The 17963-nt window shown below is 31.4% G+C and overlaps 1 protein-coding gene across 2 annotated transcripts; it reads left to right on the top strand.

Annotated features, from left to right (window-relative positions):
* The first annotated feature begins 8320 nt into the window (after nucleotides 1–8320).
* On the top strand, nucleotides 8321–16165 carry LOC114388203 (serine/threonine protein phosphatase 2A 55 kDa regulatory subunit B beta isoform). 2 transcript variants are annotated; one of them, XM_028348564.1, is made up of 14 exons: nucleotides 8321–8661; nucleotides 9416–9519; nucleotides 9628–9726; nucleotides 9813–9932; nucleotides 10805–11008; nucleotides 12108–12199; nucleotides 12483–12601; nucleotides 13583–13706; nucleotides 13951–14074; nucleotides 14778–14846; nucleotides 14931–15022; nucleotides 15109–15186; nucleotides 15272–15342; nucleotides 15457–16165. In XM_028348564.1, the coding sequence occupies exons 1-14, from the start codon at nucleotides 8550–8552 to the stop codon at nucleotides 15591–15593; spliced, it is 1545 nt and encodes a 514-aa protein (XP_028204365.1). In that variant the 5' UTR covers nucleotides 8321–8549; the 3' UTR covers nucleotides 15594–16165. The 2 variants fall into 2 exon arrangements, with proteins under 2 accessions (XP_028204365.1, XP_028204364.1); XM_028348563.1 differs by having other exon boundaries at nucleotides 8323–8661; nucleotides 10805–11011.
* The last annotated feature ends 1798 nt before the right edge of the window (nucleotides 16166–17963 follow it).

Raw genomic sequence — 17963 nt, 5'->3', positions numbered from 1 at the left:
ATGTCAAATTGAATTAATATTTTTAATTAATTATTCAATCAATATTTCAATTTCCTACATTAATATCAAATATAATAAAATTACAAATCATTACTAAAATAACACTTTATCTGTGCCAAAAAAATAACACTTTATTAATTATCTCGAATATATTGGTGAAATTTATCTTATGTTATAAAATTCAACAATCAATTTTAAATAAGAGGACTTTTAGGAATTCTATTCTCTTTGTTGATAAGTCGTTTTTTTTTTTAAATTAATCCCTAATTTTTAAAGGTTTTCTCTATCGACCAAATGTTATATGGTTAGTTTTTAGCTTCTTGTTAGCAGAGAAATTCAAGCCTACAATCTCTTTCCCTTATATTATTTCTTCACCATTAAATCAACCTTATAACTCCATAATTTTTAAAAGTTTTAAAATGTTCCCTTATTTAATTAATGTCATATTTATCCTTTTGAAATGCTTGTCATTTTTTACTTTAGGAATGATTTTGAACCATTTTTTATTGAGTTAACATGAAATTTATCCTATTATATTTACATGTATGAAAACTATGAAAATAAATTAATGTTTGAAACAAAAATAGACATAAATGAGGTGAAAATTGCATGGAAAAAAATAGCCTAATGAGCAAGAAGAGGAAAGGATATGATTAAAATTTTCAGGTTTCGATTATTCATGAAATTCACTTTTCATATAATTTTTATCATGTTTATATCATTTTTTCTCAACGTTAGTTGGTTTTCATAATTTTTATATAAATGAATCAAATGAAAAACAATTTATACATCTTAAAATCAATAAAAAAAAAGGTTTACAATCTTGCCCGATAATTGAAAACGATAAATTCAAAATAAAAACATAATAATTGTTTTTTTTCTCATAGGATTTAAGGTGTGTTGGGACATGAGATTTAAGCATGTGGTGTGCTATGCAAATTCAAAACACACAATTGAGCCTGTTGCGGGGCCGAACACCTATCTAGCATTTTTATAGTAATGAGATAGAAGCTTTTAAAACAATAGTGCAAAGGAATTGATATTGCAAATGTGTCACATGTGGAGAAAGGGGGACCAATGTCTGAACTTCTTAGCCAAAATGGGAGCATTTTTTTGTTTAGCTTGATGAGGCCCATAGAGATATAAATCACCTGTTGTTAGTTGATGCCATGGGTTCAGCTTTTCCACATAACTAGTGTTTTTTGTCTCTTTTTTCTTCCTTACCTCTTGTATTAAAAATAAATTTTTCTTAATGGCTTATTTCTATAAATTTACCTAATCCAACTTAAGTTCATTCACAAATATTGAAATTGAAATTTAATAAATTAGGTTATATGTCTAATTTCTTTGATTAAAGTCCAACCCTTAGAATTAACCCCAATGCTTTAATCTCTTAGAGTATAAGAGGATTGATTTAAACATTAAATTTAGAAATCCACAATAGCACATACATCAATAAGTTCTATATATTCTGTTGCAAAAAAAAAGTTTTATATATTTCTAGATTCATCTCAATATAAAGCAAACTAGCTCAAGATCAATTACATTTACAAAGATTTCTAATTATAAACACATGCAACTTGAAATCATTCAACTAATGACAAATCAATAAGGAGCATTAAGAACATATAATATCACTCAGTAGCATGAATAAAACTTGTATAACAAAGGATTCTCGTAGAGTTAATATCTGCAACATTAAGGAATTTAACATAACAAGAGTAAAAAAATAGAATTATAGAGGAGATGATGTTGGAGGTGAGTGGCTACATTGAATAGAAAAGTTAATTTCTTAATTAAGCATCATCATCTTCTATGTCAAACGCCACTTTGAAAAGAATAATCGACACTACACACATCATGCCTCCTCCTTTCGCTCAGTATCTGTTTTGGCGTTTTCTCTTTCGGTATGAAATGATGTGGATTTTAGTTAGTTGAAGTGGGGTGCAATTTACTAATAAAATCGCAGTCTGGCTATTTATTCTTTGCCATAAGCCTTTACATACACACACGTAATATATTCGTTCAATTTAGATAAGCTTAAAAACTTGACAAGAGGAATATCTCCATTTTTCGTTCACATGGGGAGCAGATAAAACCCATCAATCAACTCCAAGCATCTTGTTTATGTTATCTCTTATCCTTATTGATTTGATTCATATTTTGGAAACAGAGAAAGGCTTGTAATACATTTTCTATTTCACCTTTTTAAATATTTTCTTTATTACGGAATAAACTTTCTTAAATTCACAATTTTTTTATAAGTCTCACTTTTTATTTAATAAATTTTATTCATAATTTTTAATAAATATTAACTAATAATAAAAAGTGGGTTAAAAAATTGTGTTTAATAGTGCATTGCTATTGGAATTTGAGGTACTCAATAGTGGCAGCGCAATTGCATACAGATATATAGATAGATAGGATTAAATGTATGCATATTAGGAAAAGTTGGGTCTAGAGGATGTGTGCTGTCCTATTTTATTCAACAAATCCTGCTAATTTAACAACAGGGCAAAGTAGGACAAGACTAAAGAAAATTCTGTGCATTGCCACTTTATTTTCCTGTGGATTAGCACATGTCCATTTAAAAAATGGACCATTCTGGTGCATGTTGAGAGTTAGTGTTCGTATTTTTAATTTGATATTATATACTATTTTCTTGCACAACATAGACCCCAATTTGGCGTTCAATGCAGGCCCTAACATTTAGCAATTAGTAGTACTACCAACACATATGAGCATAACAAAGATCTTAGGCAGAAGTTAAGCATTCGAACTGCATTTACAAAACAAACATAATACCAAAAAAAAAAAAAAACTGTTAGGTATAAATATGTATGTATAAGGTCAAATCTATTATATTATTAATTTTATGAAGGAATTATTCTTTATTTTATTATCATATTTATTATTTTATTAAATTGTTAATTTGACAAGTCGGTTTGTTATCATGACAGAGATTATAATTATGAAAAATAAATCTTTTATAAGTTTAATCTAAACTATTTTTGATAGTATGATTATTGTAAATATAGTATCAATAATTTAGATAGATCAATATATATGTAATGATATTTATTGGATAAAGATTAACATATTTTATTTATTAGATTGCATATATAGATGATGAATATGTGGATGTCATTATTGAACTAGTTTAATTGAGAATTTCTAATAATTAACACTGTCTTATATGTCAATAAGAAGTTCTCAATAAAAAAATATAATAATCTTTATTGACATGAGATTATTATAATAATTAACAAAATATTTTTTATATTTTAAATTCAGACACTTCATGCCTTAGAGCACTAGTTGGATGAATATTGGATATAATTAAATACTTATAGAATTAATGATTAATGAAGAAAGAATCCATCAATCATAGGTTGAGTTTGAGATCTATAATAGAATTAAGTTGTTAGCCAAGACAATTGAATAAATGAAGAAAATAGTTTCTTACGTCATTCATTAATTCAATATGTTAGCTAGTTTGATGATAATATTATATTTTAGAGTTAATTTTGAGTTATAAATAATGAAAGAAAATATTATATTTTTCTTGTAGTTCTAGAAGGTAAATGATGTTACTTCATGCTATCATAACATTAAAAAATGTTGTTAGACGTCTATCTTGATTAATAAATAAATAAATTATGAATAATTTATTACTAGTTTAGTATTGAACTTATGAAATCATGTACAAATTAGTGTTTCAATCTTTATAAAAAAATAATTTATTTGATAATTAAATTAGAGAATTTAATTTAATAAAATAAATATTTTAGTGAAATATTATTATATTTTTTGCTACCACCAAGATTATAATTATTATAAAAAAGGAAATATTATTTTATAGCTGTTTATAAAATAAAAATAATATTCTATTACTACGAATAATGTAATTAATTAATTATCATAATTAATGATGTGATTAATTATGAAATATCTTTTTATATCTGAAACTTCTTAATTAATGACGTTGAATGCAGACCCTAACATTTAGCAAATTAGTATAGTACTACCAACACAGGTGAGCATAACAAAGATCTTGGGGAGGAGTTAAGCATTCAAACTGCATTTACAAAACAAACAGAATATAACACAGAAAAGACCAGGGTATTTGACGTGCCTAAAATACTATTATTGAGTGCTTCATGCAGTTGATCAGCTTCCTTTTTTCTTTTTTACCTATGAACGAACTCAAAATTCATTTGTAAAATTATCTCTGGGTGGACAGTCAACTAATTAATTAATTAATTAATGGTTACATAAACGGGGAAATGTGAAATTTTAAATTATTTATTGACAAAAGAAGTAATAGAAAGATCATATAAACCGTAAATAACTTTTTATAGTATCCTGTTTATGTACTAACCTGTATTGATATGATTGTAAGGGTTCAGATCTTTCAAATATGTAGTTTTGCATTTGTTATGAGATTCATGTGTGTCAGTGTGTGGTACATTTTATATTTTATATATATAGCTTAACGTTTAATTAATGTTGCTATTGAAAGAATCTTGCTCGGGTTGTTGGACACAAGACAACTGACGGATAGTTTATAGTTATTGAAGGAAACTAATTAAAACGAAATCCTTGGTATTATCTGACTTAAATTGTTTGATCACCTTTCTAAACTGAGTTTGATCATTGTAAAGAATTGCATGATTCAATCAGGACCTTCCAATTTTTCAGCCATCAAATAAGTCTAAGTTGATCAAGAGTGATCATCCATCAAAGTTAAAATATGTTGCTCAACATGATGTGTCTTATGGCGATAAGGACCCCTAGCTATATCACTGTCAATTAAGTCAAAAGAAAAATCAGCTACATATTGTAGATTGGAAGGAAAAGATAGCTTTCTCATTTTAACCAAAGAACAAATTGAACAAGAAGTAGATAGACATGAACCAGAAGGAGAAAGGGGCAATTTATTGTTCAACAACTGAGAACTTTATTAGACAAATTGCCTAGCCTATTATGCCACAATGTTATCCGTTTATTATCAACAGCACAATTAATGGGACAGGAAAGTACAGGTAAAGTAGAATCATCTATAGCAATGCAATTTGAGGTACATGCAACAATCATGTACGTGCAAAAGCAGTACAGTGCCCTTCATGCTCTATGCCCTGAAGTGGAAAAAATTAGTTGTGAAACTGAATAACAAGAATGATGCAATATCACCCTAATATGTAACAAATTGACATGAAGAAAGTCTACCTGATTTTATGCAAGATTAGAGCAGAAGGTAATTGGACAGTACAAACTTGAGACTATAACTCTAAAGAGTTATTTGGGAAAATGATAAAATGATTATGTTAAGGATGATGGAAGCCGAAATGATGTTAAGGATCATGTTATATTTGAGAAAAAATAGGCTGAATAAAGAAACTTGAAGATTAATTGTGTTATGATGTAAACAAGAGAGAAAGAATTGAGAGAAGAGACACGAACTAGAAAACTTCTCATATCATATTAAGACCGAGAAGCTCTGATGTACAAACTTGATATGCCAAAGCGACTAATTAAACTACTTCACAAGCAAAACCTGTTGTTACTTCCATTTCCACAAATCCCACCAGACATGTCTATGTGTGTGTTTGTTTACACGTTTGAGTCTCCATTCCCACTTCCCAGTGAACTTCCAATGTGAATCTATGTTCCTATGGTTATTCATGTTCAATTGAACTGAACTTTATTCAAATACACCCTACTTCAATATATGTAACTCTTCAACAAGGGCAATACAGTATTAACCCGGAGAATAAACAACTTAACATATTTGGATAAGTTTTTCCAGAAATATTTTTTGAAAAAAAAAAAGAGTTTCTCAAAAAAGTTAAAATTATTTTTTTATTAATTAATTTGTAGATGTTCTCTCATCTCTTAGAAAAATTATATGAAAGAACTTTTATAAATTAATTAATGATTAATTTATAGAGAAGTTTATTTTTATTTTTTTCTTCTTATTATAAAAATATTTCTAAAGAAACTTACCAATGTGAGTGACCCAATGCTTCAGTATATGTAACCCTCTAACTCTGCTACCTTGTATGGCAAAATACTATAAGCCGCGACAATAATTCACCGGCAGAGCTTTCGAGCAAATATGCTATACAAGTCCTAAACGTTAAAACAGTAAAATAAACTCCAAATGACAACAAAAATATTACAATCACTAATAAAAAATAATACTAATAAAGCTGCATACTTAGTACAGTCACACAATATTATATTTATAACGAATTTTCTATTATATGCATCAGGTGCGTGGATAAGTTAAGAGATTACAAATATAATTTTTTATTTATTTTAAAAAATAATTCAATTTATTTGCTAAAAACCATTTAATATATTTAAAGCTTTTTTTTACATTTAAAACTGTTTATTGTTTTACTCACTAATTTATATTATTACCTAAGATAAAAAAAATGTAACTATAGTTATCAGTATAATAAGAATTGAAAGCAATACAATGCACAAAGCAAGGGTAATCAGAAATCAGTTGTCCAAACAATGACAAACTTTTCTTAACCATTTCTTTTTACATCCTTTTTACTATATATATATATATATATATATATATATATATATATATATATTACAAGAGAATCACTGGCTTTATTCAACTAAAGAAAAATCCATTAAATTTTTGGATATATGAAGATCCAATTGATAAGAGACTTCATCTAACAAGTACCTAAGTGAAAATATGTTTGAAACAATAAAATTACGAATAAACTCATTACATAGAGAAATTTAAACAAATTTATGGTTTTAAATAAATTTTAATTAATAATAATATATGTTTATAGCAGTGTTAAAAAAGTTTGTTATTGACGTTTTTCTTTAAAAAAGATTCCGTTTAGTGCCTAAGATGTTTACTAATTAAATATAATTTCTTGTTTACTTATTGGTTATCCCTGCACATGGGTTGCACCTAACCTATGCACGATTTGTTCCAAGACTAGCCTCATTTTCTCTGTTTTTCCTCGATCAATAGCAATCGTGTTATGAAACACACACACCCAAATGACGTCTTCTTCCCCTGCATGATGGTGCCATGTCAATTTCAAAGTTGAGCTTCAATCATCGTGAACACGACCTCACGCAGTATATAGCAATCATTTAGGAATTTGTCATTGTCCATCGTAAATAATCCTTTCATCCCCCCTAAAGAAAAAAAAAATCATGACAAATCTATTAGACAACGGCCTAGGGGTTTACTTTTAGAGATATAGCTTTGTCATTCTTACACTTGCAATCTGACACATGAAGTTCCTACACTTCAAATATTCCACTTAGTTATTGATAATATTTATTATTTAGTTTTTAAAATGTTGTCTTCATAACTAAGTTTAAGTAAATGATAAAATTTCAAAGGTTTTCTTTGGCAGATAAAATTTCAAATATTGACAAAATAATTTGAACTTTATATTAAAAAGAAAAATAGAAATACTTACCTATTTTAGAATGAGTGCTGAAATATGCGTAAATACCTATTGCACAGAAAATGTAACAACACTAACATCATAAGGGAAGAAAACTCCAAATACTAGAGAAAAAAGTGTCGTGTGTCTGTATGAGCAAACGCCCATCTCATGATCTCAAATGTCAAAATCAAGTTATTGGTCATACAGAGGTTTGGAATTGAAACTTGTGCAAGCACAAGTAATCACACACTCGTAACACGACTGCTTGCATTGCATGTGTTTTCTCACCATTCTCACATGCAAAGCGATCTTATTATCCAAGACCCAAATTTTGTCTTCTTTTTTTTTGTAACCAAATTTTTTTCATTCATTAAAATATTTCTTAAAAATCCTCTTCCTTTTTATAAATATGGTCTTGTTTCCCGATAAAAACAAGTACGAAAAATAAATAAAACAAGGACATTCAAGTCATTTCATAGAACGACATTTTTTTAATTGAACAATCCAAACAGATCCTTAATTAACTAATCAACTTCATCATCTTAAAAAATTATTCTTAACCTCACCTGACTGTACCACACAGCCATCCCAGTCCGGCCACACAGTATACACTCCTCGACTATCACAGTCCAATCAAACTACGTACACTTCGTTGAGTAACAACAAATGAGGTATCACAGACGAGGAAAATTTATAATTATATGTTTTAGTTAGGTACGTAAAAAAACAAACAGAGCCTACTGTCGAGAGAGAACTAAACACAAGTGTGTGTTAGTGTGTACGTGTGATTATGTTTTTTTTTTTTTTTTCATCTCCAAAAAACCGTTTGCTGAGTAATTTTTTAATACAGAAAATTCCATTTTTCTCCTTGTAGTGAGAGAATAACTTAGATAGAGAAAGGGGTATAGGAGAGAGAGAAATTTTGGTCTTTTTTGTGTTCCAATGGTTCAACTGGGAACCCAAAGAGAAGAGAAAAGAAATTTTATTTTTTTTTAGACGGGTCTTTGTGAACCTATGATCTTGTGAAAACCCAGAAAGCGATCTTTGATGCACTCATAGGATTGGCCGATTCAGTCGCGTGTTCGGTGGCCGTTGATTTCGTGACAAATGAACGGTGGCGATGAGGTAGTGGCAGCTCCGGCGGCTCCACCGCACCCTCTGGAGTGGAAATTCTCGCAGGTCTTCGGAGAACGCACGGCAGGGGAAGAGGTTCAGGAAGGTAATTGTCCTACCTCGTATTCGTGCGTGAGAAAAGAGGGCATGCTTTTCGTCTCTCTGTCGGATCCAATTCCTGGTTTGGGATTAGGGTTTGATTCGATCCGTTTCGGATCGTGTTTCGTCGCCCCCTTGTTTGTTTTGTCGAGTAATGCTTGTTTTGGCTTTTGGGTCAGTGTTTTAATCCGTGTTTGGTTGTGGGTCTTGTTTGGTTTTAGCGTTGTTTGTGCTGCAGCCACTTCTGTTGTTGAGGATTGGTTGCTTTAGTTTTGTCAATCAACGTGTGAGTTTATTGAGTATGATGGCTTAGATCTTGGTGTGGTGTAGTTTAGTGAGTGGCGTTGACGATTGACTGTTGGGGTCTGGTCTTAACATGTGTCTTTGACAATGTAAAAGACAATTTGATTTTGGCAGTGTTTGCTAGGTTGGTGTCTCTTTAATTTAGGTGATAGTTTAAGAATGGGTGTGTGTGGCAATCCTGTCTGTGCCAGGCAGGAAACCTCATTTTCTTTCCAAACAAAAGTGAAAATAAAATGGAAATATCGATAAGTGTTAGTCAGATATGTGGTGTTATATGAAGGAAACTATCTAGATATGGAATTAGGTTCTTTCAAGGGGAGGGAAGATTGGGACTGACTGAGTGTGTGTCCTAATGGTTGCAAAAGAGGAATTTCGTCGGTGCTTTTGTATCTGAATTAGTTTGTGGTTCAAGATAATGTGAAAGTTTCCTTATTATTGGCCTTATTGTCTTCCTACAGTGGACATAATTTCTGCTATTGAATTTGACAAGTCTGGTGATCATCTTGCTACTGGTGATCGAGGTGGTCGAGTGGTTCTCTTTGAGAGAACAGATACAAAAGATGTAAGACTATTTTTTGCTTATGCAAGTGTTTTTGTGTAAAAAAAAAACCAAATAGGTTCCTTGTTATGCACTTAATATTGTAACATGTATGTTTTCTGAAACATGCAGCATGGTGGATCAAGAAGGGATTTGGAGAGGATGGACTATTCTATTGGTAGGCATCCTGAGTTCCGTTACAAAACAGAGTTTCAGAGTCATGAGCCAGAGGTAATCATCATTTGGTCAGTAATGTTGCACCAACATCCTATGGGTCAGAAGAGTCAATATTTATAAATGTATGATCATTGTTTCAGTTTGACTATCTTAAGAGTTTGGAGATTGAAGAGAAAATCAACAAAATCAGATGGTGCCAAACAGCTAATGGTGCCCTGTTCCTTCTTTCTACAAATGATAAAACGATCAAATTTTGGAAGGTATGAAATGAATGATCACCTTTAGCATGTTTTCAGTGCTGTCATTTATCAATTCATTGATAAATTGTGCACAAGTTTGCACTTCTGAGGAACTAAGTTTTACCAATTCACATGTTTTGGCAGTTTTCTGGTTACAGAGATGTATGCTTGAGCCCGTATATCTTTTATCTAATTGGATTTTATTGGAAAGGCTTTGCCTTCTAAGTTGCCAATTATATTTTGAACTGTATTTATTAATAGAATGATGTAATGCCACTATCAGTCTGCCATGGTGTCAGTCTTAGGCACTGCAGAAATTGTGTTGAGAAATATTTTTGCTCTGCAGCTCTCACCCTCTACTGTTACAGAAATCATGGTGATTTGCGGCTGCAACTTTAAGTAGGGATTTAAAACCTGTCTCCGTCCCCCATTAACCTCATTTTGGGGGCTATCTCATGGCTTCTCCCTTTTTCTCCTTAGAGCAAAGAATTTAAAAACCCTTGATTGAATACTCTTTCATGCAAGCACTTTAGCACCCCCAAGATTTCTCTGTTTTGACTCCATTCCATTGGCCTACTGCTTGTCAGCATATTTCTGGCCAATCCCTGTAACTCATTGCTCTTTTCTGCGTGTCATCTATGGCTCAACTCAGTTGTCACCCAAGTCCTTTTCATATCACACAGGTCTTGCCTTTGGTCTACCTCTGTCCCATTACAGTGTCGTTCACCTTTTCTTTTTTGTGTACTCTGAGTTGACTTTAAGCCTTAGTCTTAAACTTATATGATTCCTTGACTTCTGTTGTTGTTGACTTGTGTGTTCATATGAATAATTTGATTGATCCATCATCCCCTAGGTCATTCATTCATATTTTACCTCATCTGATAATTGAACAGGTTCAAGAAAAGAAGGTCAAGAAGATTTCTGAGATGAATGTTGACCCTTCAAAATCTATGGGGAATGGATCTATTGCTAGTTCAAGCAATTCAAGTAGTTCTAGGCCATATCTTGTAAATGGAGGATCTCCAGATAGATACAATTATATAAGCAATGACTTTTCATTTCCACCAGGAGGCCTACCATCACTAAGATTACCCATGGTAGTTGTATTCAACCCTTCCACTTGCAATTCTTTTACTGTTAATATTCATGAAGGATAAGATTTTCCATGATATGACTTTTACTATGAACATTCGAGAAATTATTAGATAAACTTGAAAGCATCAAAGCTCTGCAATGCTTACTTTTTCTTCTTCAAAATTAAATGAAGTTATGTTGTTTCTTCTTGCATTGAATTTAAAACAGCCTGGCAGAAATATGTTGAACTCACAAAGCTTGGTACAACAAACATATTAATAGCGGTTGATTTCATAATTCTAGTAAAGATTTCTCAATTTATTTTAGGGTATAACAAGTAACAACTTAAAATTTCTCTATTTAAATAAATGAAATCTTATCAAATGTTTGGTTCAGTTATTTTATTTTATTTTTGCTTAAAAACTACTTTAAAGTATAAGCTTGAAAACAAGAGCTTTTAAAGTAAAGTAGCTGTTTGACAGTTTTCATCTTTTAACTTAAGAGATGGCCTGAGAGAGAGAGTGGGGAGAGAGACGAGAGAACTGGGAATGAGAGAGGGGAGCGGGGACAGAGAGAAAAAATGAGAATCCAGTTTTTTTTCCTAAAAGCTTCTTCCCTTAACTTTTAAAAAGCCTTCTCTTCTCCCTTTTCTTTTACTAAAATTGAGCTGATTAATTTTTATGAGCTTTTCAGAATTTGTGTTTAGTCCAGCTTCTCCTTTTAAGGAGAAGGGGAGCTAAAAAAAGTTGATCCAAATAATCATACTGACGCATAACTATTAAAACTTAGAGCATGTTGTGTTTGAGTGTGCTTAAGTGCTTTTAATAGGTGCATCTCAGTATATTCATATGGGTAGAAATTTTAGCTGTCCTGGATAGTCCTCTTAATAAAGAAAAGGAAAGTAGAGGAAGAAGCAACAAGAGAAATAGTGGAGTTTAATTTTGTCTTTTGATTATTCCATTTTTTTGTGTAGTTTTTACTAGTTTTTATATTATTATGCTCTCTGATCTTGATACTTTAGAAGAGAAGAAAGAATTTGAAGTGGTTGAAGTTCTTTCTTTTCAAACCCACAATTGCTTGTTTGAGAATCTGTAGTACTAACCTGTGTTGTAAAATATGTAGGTAAGTAGCCATGAAACCAGTTTAGTTGCTCGATGTCGTAGAGTGTATGCACACGCTCATGATTATCACATCAATTCTATTTCAAATAACAGGTATTTTAGTTTTCTTAATATGTATTTGCCATAGTCTAGCAAATTTTGGTTGAAATTGGTTCTCATTCTAATTAAAGGCTATTCAGTGTCAATCTTGCATTCATCATTTTTATTTCTCTTATTGTTGTGATGTTTCTTAAAAAGATGATTAATTGTTTTCTTTATGGGGTGTTGCTTTATGTCTACATGATTTTGTGCACATTGTTTTTATTTTTTTAAAATTTTCATAGTTTTCTAGATACTGATCAAATTTGGATGGTGTTATGTTGCTCATATTTTCTAGCGATGGTGAAACTTTCATATCAGCTGATGATTTGCGAATAAATCTTTGGAACCTGGAAATTAGCAATCAAAGTTTTAATATTGTTGATGTAAAGCCTGCAAATATGGAGGATCTGACAGGTAAGCTTGATAAGAAAAATTATCCTTTAGTGTATACATTATCAGTATCAGGGTAAAACTCTAAAATTAATTAATTTATATAGTTCGAGAAATAATTGCAACGTATAAGTTGTAGTTGACTGACAGTGGGTGCTCATGGGCCATGGCCTACCCTGTTCATTAATCCAACCTAGCCTGTTGACTCATCTTAAAAATTGGGCCAGGTCTGGGCTCAAATTTCTCTACCAGACTTGAGCCATTCAAGTTGGGTTGGACCTGGGTTCATCTTAAAAAGTTTCACAATAACCATTCTAAATTTACCATGTCAGAAAAAAAAAATGTTACTTTATGGTGGTTTTAAGCATCCAAACTATGTTTGTAATGCTAATTTTATCCTTTGATAATATATTTTTATTTCATAGATGTGTAACTTAATGAGTGACGAGACACAATTTTATGCAACCAGTCCAATCTCCTGTTTTCTCTTTAGGCTTGCTGTTCGGATTAGGTATTGTCTAAGCTTTGGGCTGGTGTGGCTGGCACAGCCTCACCTAGACTCAATCTTGACCAGCTCTAGGGTTGGGAAACATGATAAAAAAATCACCCAAGTCAAACTAAGGCAAATCCATCCCTTGAGCACCTTTTGCCCGGGTAAATCTTTCCGGTCTCAATTTGTTTGATGTAGGAAAGTGTAAGGATTATAATTTAACATATAAGAATTCTGGTTTTGTAGGGTGAATCAAGGGGAAAAACAGGTGGGTTGAAGGTTGGTAGGGAAAAACAGGGGGGTTGAAGGTTGGTAGTGAGAGGGGATTTGCAAGTGATAGACTGGGGTTTTAAGGTTGTATTGATGGCTGTTTTAGTGCAGTGAACATAGTATTTGAGCTTGCATGAGTTTTAGGGCAAAGTGAAGGAAGAATAATTTGCTTTCTATTTTTTTGCCTGCTCAGTTCCATTTTAAAAGTATCGGTTGAGCCTTGACCCTAGATATTATTATTGCAGAGGTTATAACATCAGCAGAATTTCACCCTACACATTGTAATACGTTGGCATATAGCAGTTCAAAGGGTTCAATTCGTCTTGTTGACTTGCGACAATCAGCATTATGTGATTCTCATGCTAAACTGTAAGTACATTCTTTTGTTATAATCTTGTTGGTTCCTGACAAGTATCCCATTCCTCCCATAAGGCTTTCAGATTTTAACAAATGTTTAAACAGTTGACAGAATTTCTGGATAGGTCATCTGTTTCTCATTATTGGTCTGGACTTTGAAGCAGAATTTTTCTGAAGCCTGTTATATGCATGAATTTATGTATTTTTTTAATAGCTGGTAGACTCTAATAAACAATACCCTTGGCATTTGATGCAGATTTGAGGAACAGGAAGCCCCAGGGTCCAGATCATTTTTCACAGAGATTATTGCTTCTATCTCAGACATAAAATTTGGGAAGGATGGAAGATACATACTAAGTCGTGATTACATGACTTTAAAGGTTTGGAATTTTCTAATTTCAAAATCAATTCTTTCTGTTAAAGGGAGAATATTTTGGGAATGTATTTTTTTAACTACTAGTATTTTTCAATTAGCAAGAAATTTATTAAATATGCATGAAAATAAATATTTAAAGAAACACACTATTTAGGAAACTTTTTTTAGCATGATTTTGGCAAAAAATTAACCTTAACTTAATTCTTAAGTTAAAATTTACACCCAATCCACGTACAAAAATTAATCTATCATACAAATAACCTCAACACTCAGAAATTATATTAACAAAAAATTCTTCATAAATAACATTAACTAAATACTGCATATAACCCCAATTCAACTTCCTACATTTCATATGCATACAGAATCATCATCAAAATAGAAATTTCGTGCCAATGATGGCACACAATGGACAGAAAAAAACCATGTAAATGGGCAGGAAAAATTCATTCAAATGGGTGGGGGAAATGGGCAGGGAAAAAACCATTCAAATGGGTGGGAAATTGACATGGAGATGAACCTTTAATACTAGTATATATATATGGGATAATAACTATTGATTTAGGTCTCTGTTCCTTTCAAATTCAAATGTTGTGTAGATAAACATATCGACATCTTTCATTTCTGACTTTGTTTGGGGGATTTCTTCTTGTATGTTATAAATTCTTAAAGCTTCATCTCATTTCACTAATGACTTGTTTTGTCAGTTGTGGGACATTAATATGGATTCAGGCCCCGTTGCAACTTTCCAGGTTCATGAGTATTTGAGACCCAAGGTTTGATAAGTGATGAATTATGAATTTCTTTCTACTGTTTTGTCTGAGTTATAACTGGTTATGCTTTTTGTTTGAACGTGCCAGCTTTGTGATTTATATGAAAATGATTCAATCTTCGATAAGTTCGAATGTTGTCTAAGTGGTGATGGATTGCGCGTAGCAACTGGTTCTTACAGGTCTCTGATACAAACTTAATCTGCGGTTCAATCGCCGTTGGAATTGTTTATCCTGCATCTTACGATTTTGTTTCACTTGTTGACAGTAATCTATTTCGTGTGTTTGGTTGTGCCCCTGGAAGTGCTGAGGCTACAACTCTAGAAGCCAGTAAAAATCCAATGAGGTAATTTTATGGTAGCTCTGACATCAAGTATAGTCTTTAGTTAGGCATTGCAGTAGCATTTATATTAACTTTTGAGTTCCCTCAGACGACAAGTTCCAACCCCTTCAAGGCCTTCGAGATCACTGGGAAATAGTATAACACGTGTTGTAAGACGGGGTCAGTTTTCTTTTTCATTTTCCCTTGTATGATTTGAGCAAAGATTCCATAAATATTTATTGGTTTGTTACTATAATGTTGTCACAAGTCTCAATATTCGATATTCTTGAACAGGAGCAGAAGCCCCTGGAGTGGATGCTAATGGGAATTCTTTTGATTTCACAACAAAGTTGCTGCACTTAGCATGGCATCCAAGTGAGAATTCAATTGCTTGTGCTGCTGCAAATAGCTTGTACATGTACTATGCGTAAAGAGAGATGATTGAAGGCGCAATGTGTATCTGCATGGTCACATCATATTGCTGTGGAGAAGGCTTCTTCTTTTCCCATCTTACCAACCACACTGGGTTGGAGGATACATATACACTATTAACTCTCACACTACAAGTGCCCTTCAGAGAGCTTTTAGAAAAAGGATCCAGAAGTGGCTGTTTTGAAATTCCTGGATTGGCAGGAGACCTTATTTTGTTACTGGATGGGCAGCATCTCTTTTTTTTTCCTCTTCCCCTCCTTTCAATCCTAATATTCTTTCCCTCTATTTCTGTATCTTCTTCTGAAAGAGAAGGTGCAATCAATGTTTCAAATTGTGTTTGGCTTGCAAGTGAAGAAGAAAATGTGATTGTAGCTCTCCTACAACAGATACTAAAGGATGTTTCAATATCTGCCACCAGGATTCAGATTAAAAAATGTAGTTTTTCTTTTCTTTTTTTGCCCAGATATTTCTGTGGGATGGAGCAGTTGAAACCTGCAGTGCATCATTTTTTTATTGATTAATTTTGTGTTGGAATTTAATTTGACATGTTTCAAAGTCTAATTTTGCTGTAGTACCTGTTAATTTTTTGTTAAGTGGTAATAATTTTAGTCTGCTATGTAGGATAAACAGGATTATCTCTGCAACGTTTAAGCCGGGGGGGGGGGGGGGGGTAAGCCCCCATTTTTTGCTGGTTCTGGTTAGTATACATTTGAAGTTCAAATAACATTATTGGTATGCAATATGCATGTGCAGTGTGTATGTATCAAAGGGGGATTTAGCTCTACGATTGCAAGACGTGTGAGAGATGTGTAAATTGATGAAGTAAAACTATATCTATTGTAAAATTGAATTAAAATACTTTGTAAGCTAAACTTTGTGGAGTGTGGCAAATATTGACAATGAAAACCGAATGTATGTTTGGAACAATAGACAGGCAGATTGACAAAGAAAATCGATAAATAAACTCAAACATTCATTTGTCTTTTGACTTATGGAGGAGAAATTTCCACACTTCATGTTAAATTAACAAGGCGCATAAGCGATAATTGCTTTAGTTTAAATCGTTGTCTAACAATTTATTTCAAGTAACAAGTAATGGTTGAATTACTTTGTATTTGCATATAAATATCTAGCCTCTTAATCCTCTTGATATAACTTTGGCCGATAATGATGCACCAATCTGAATTTGCAATTTATTTATTACTATTATTTTTTTGTCAAAAGTTTACTAACCGTAGTCTTACATTTCATTTGGATATCTCTATTATGAGAAATAATAGCACTCTTTAATATTTTTTCTTCTAATTTAGAAATGGAATTCATTTGTTATTTTCAATAATTTTTAGTTAATAATAAAGTGTTAGAAAGAGACTATTAAAAAAATGGGTTACTTGCGTTTCTTCTCTGTTGCGATCGTTGTCGTTTTTCTCATTGCATCCAAAAAGAATATCATAATACTTATATTAAATGCAGTCATAATATATAAAAAAAACTTTACAATCTCATCTAATTAAAAATTGTCATAATTTTGTTGAATTTTTTAATAATTACTTTAAAAAAATTATTTAAAATAATTTTTTATTGATCGATAATATTCTCTCTACACTTATATATAAACAAAAATAATGATCTTATATGTTAGACTTAAATATAAATAAGTTTAACTAATTTTATCATATTTAATGTTATCATTTCTAAAATATCCTTCATTTTTTTTTAATTCTATTTTCAATGATCCATTTTTTTTATGATAATAAGTTTCAATAAAAGACATTTTAGAAATAATTTTATTTTTTACTTGAGATTAAAAAAATTAAATGATATCAACTAATTTTCTTAATTAATATGAAATTACTTATTTTTTTATAAATAACTTCAAATACAATATTACACTAACATTAGAAAATTAAATTCCTTTACTTATAATGTAATCTTGAAAATTTCAACGACGTACCAAGTTGTTATTACATTTAAGCGATTAAGCTCGCTACATATTTATGTATTATTAAAAAGTAAATGTTAAACGGTGCTTTAAGAGCATTGGTTAAAGAATTTAAATTAGAAATATTTTTATCAGGAAGGACAAAAAATTATACTACCTATGATCTTTGTTATGTTTTTCATATATATATATATATATATATATATATATATATATATATATATATTGTATAACAAGTAAGCAATCACATTTACAAGTATGAGAGTGAAGCAGTTAAAGTATAGAGGAGTAGAAGGCGACATAGCGGGTGGAAACGGTAATCCAATTCCAGCGCGAGTGGAGGCTCGATTCTGCATTTTCCTCATATCAATTTTCTACTAACTACCCTTTCCGGTAATCAAACAAAACCAATGTTGTTTGTTTTCAC

The sequence above is a fragment of the Glycine soja genome, chromosome 15 (genome assembly GCF_004193775.1).
Source record: "Glycine soja cultivar W05 chromosome 15, ASM419377v2, whole genome shotgun sequence".
In the NCBI taxonomy this organism is placed as follows: Eukaryota; Viridiplantae; Streptophyta; class Magnoliopsida; order Fabales; family Fabaceae; genus Glycine; species Glycine soja.
The sequence above is the reverse complement of the archived record's forward strand: the minus strand, read 5'-3'. Positions and strand labels throughout refer to the sequence as shown.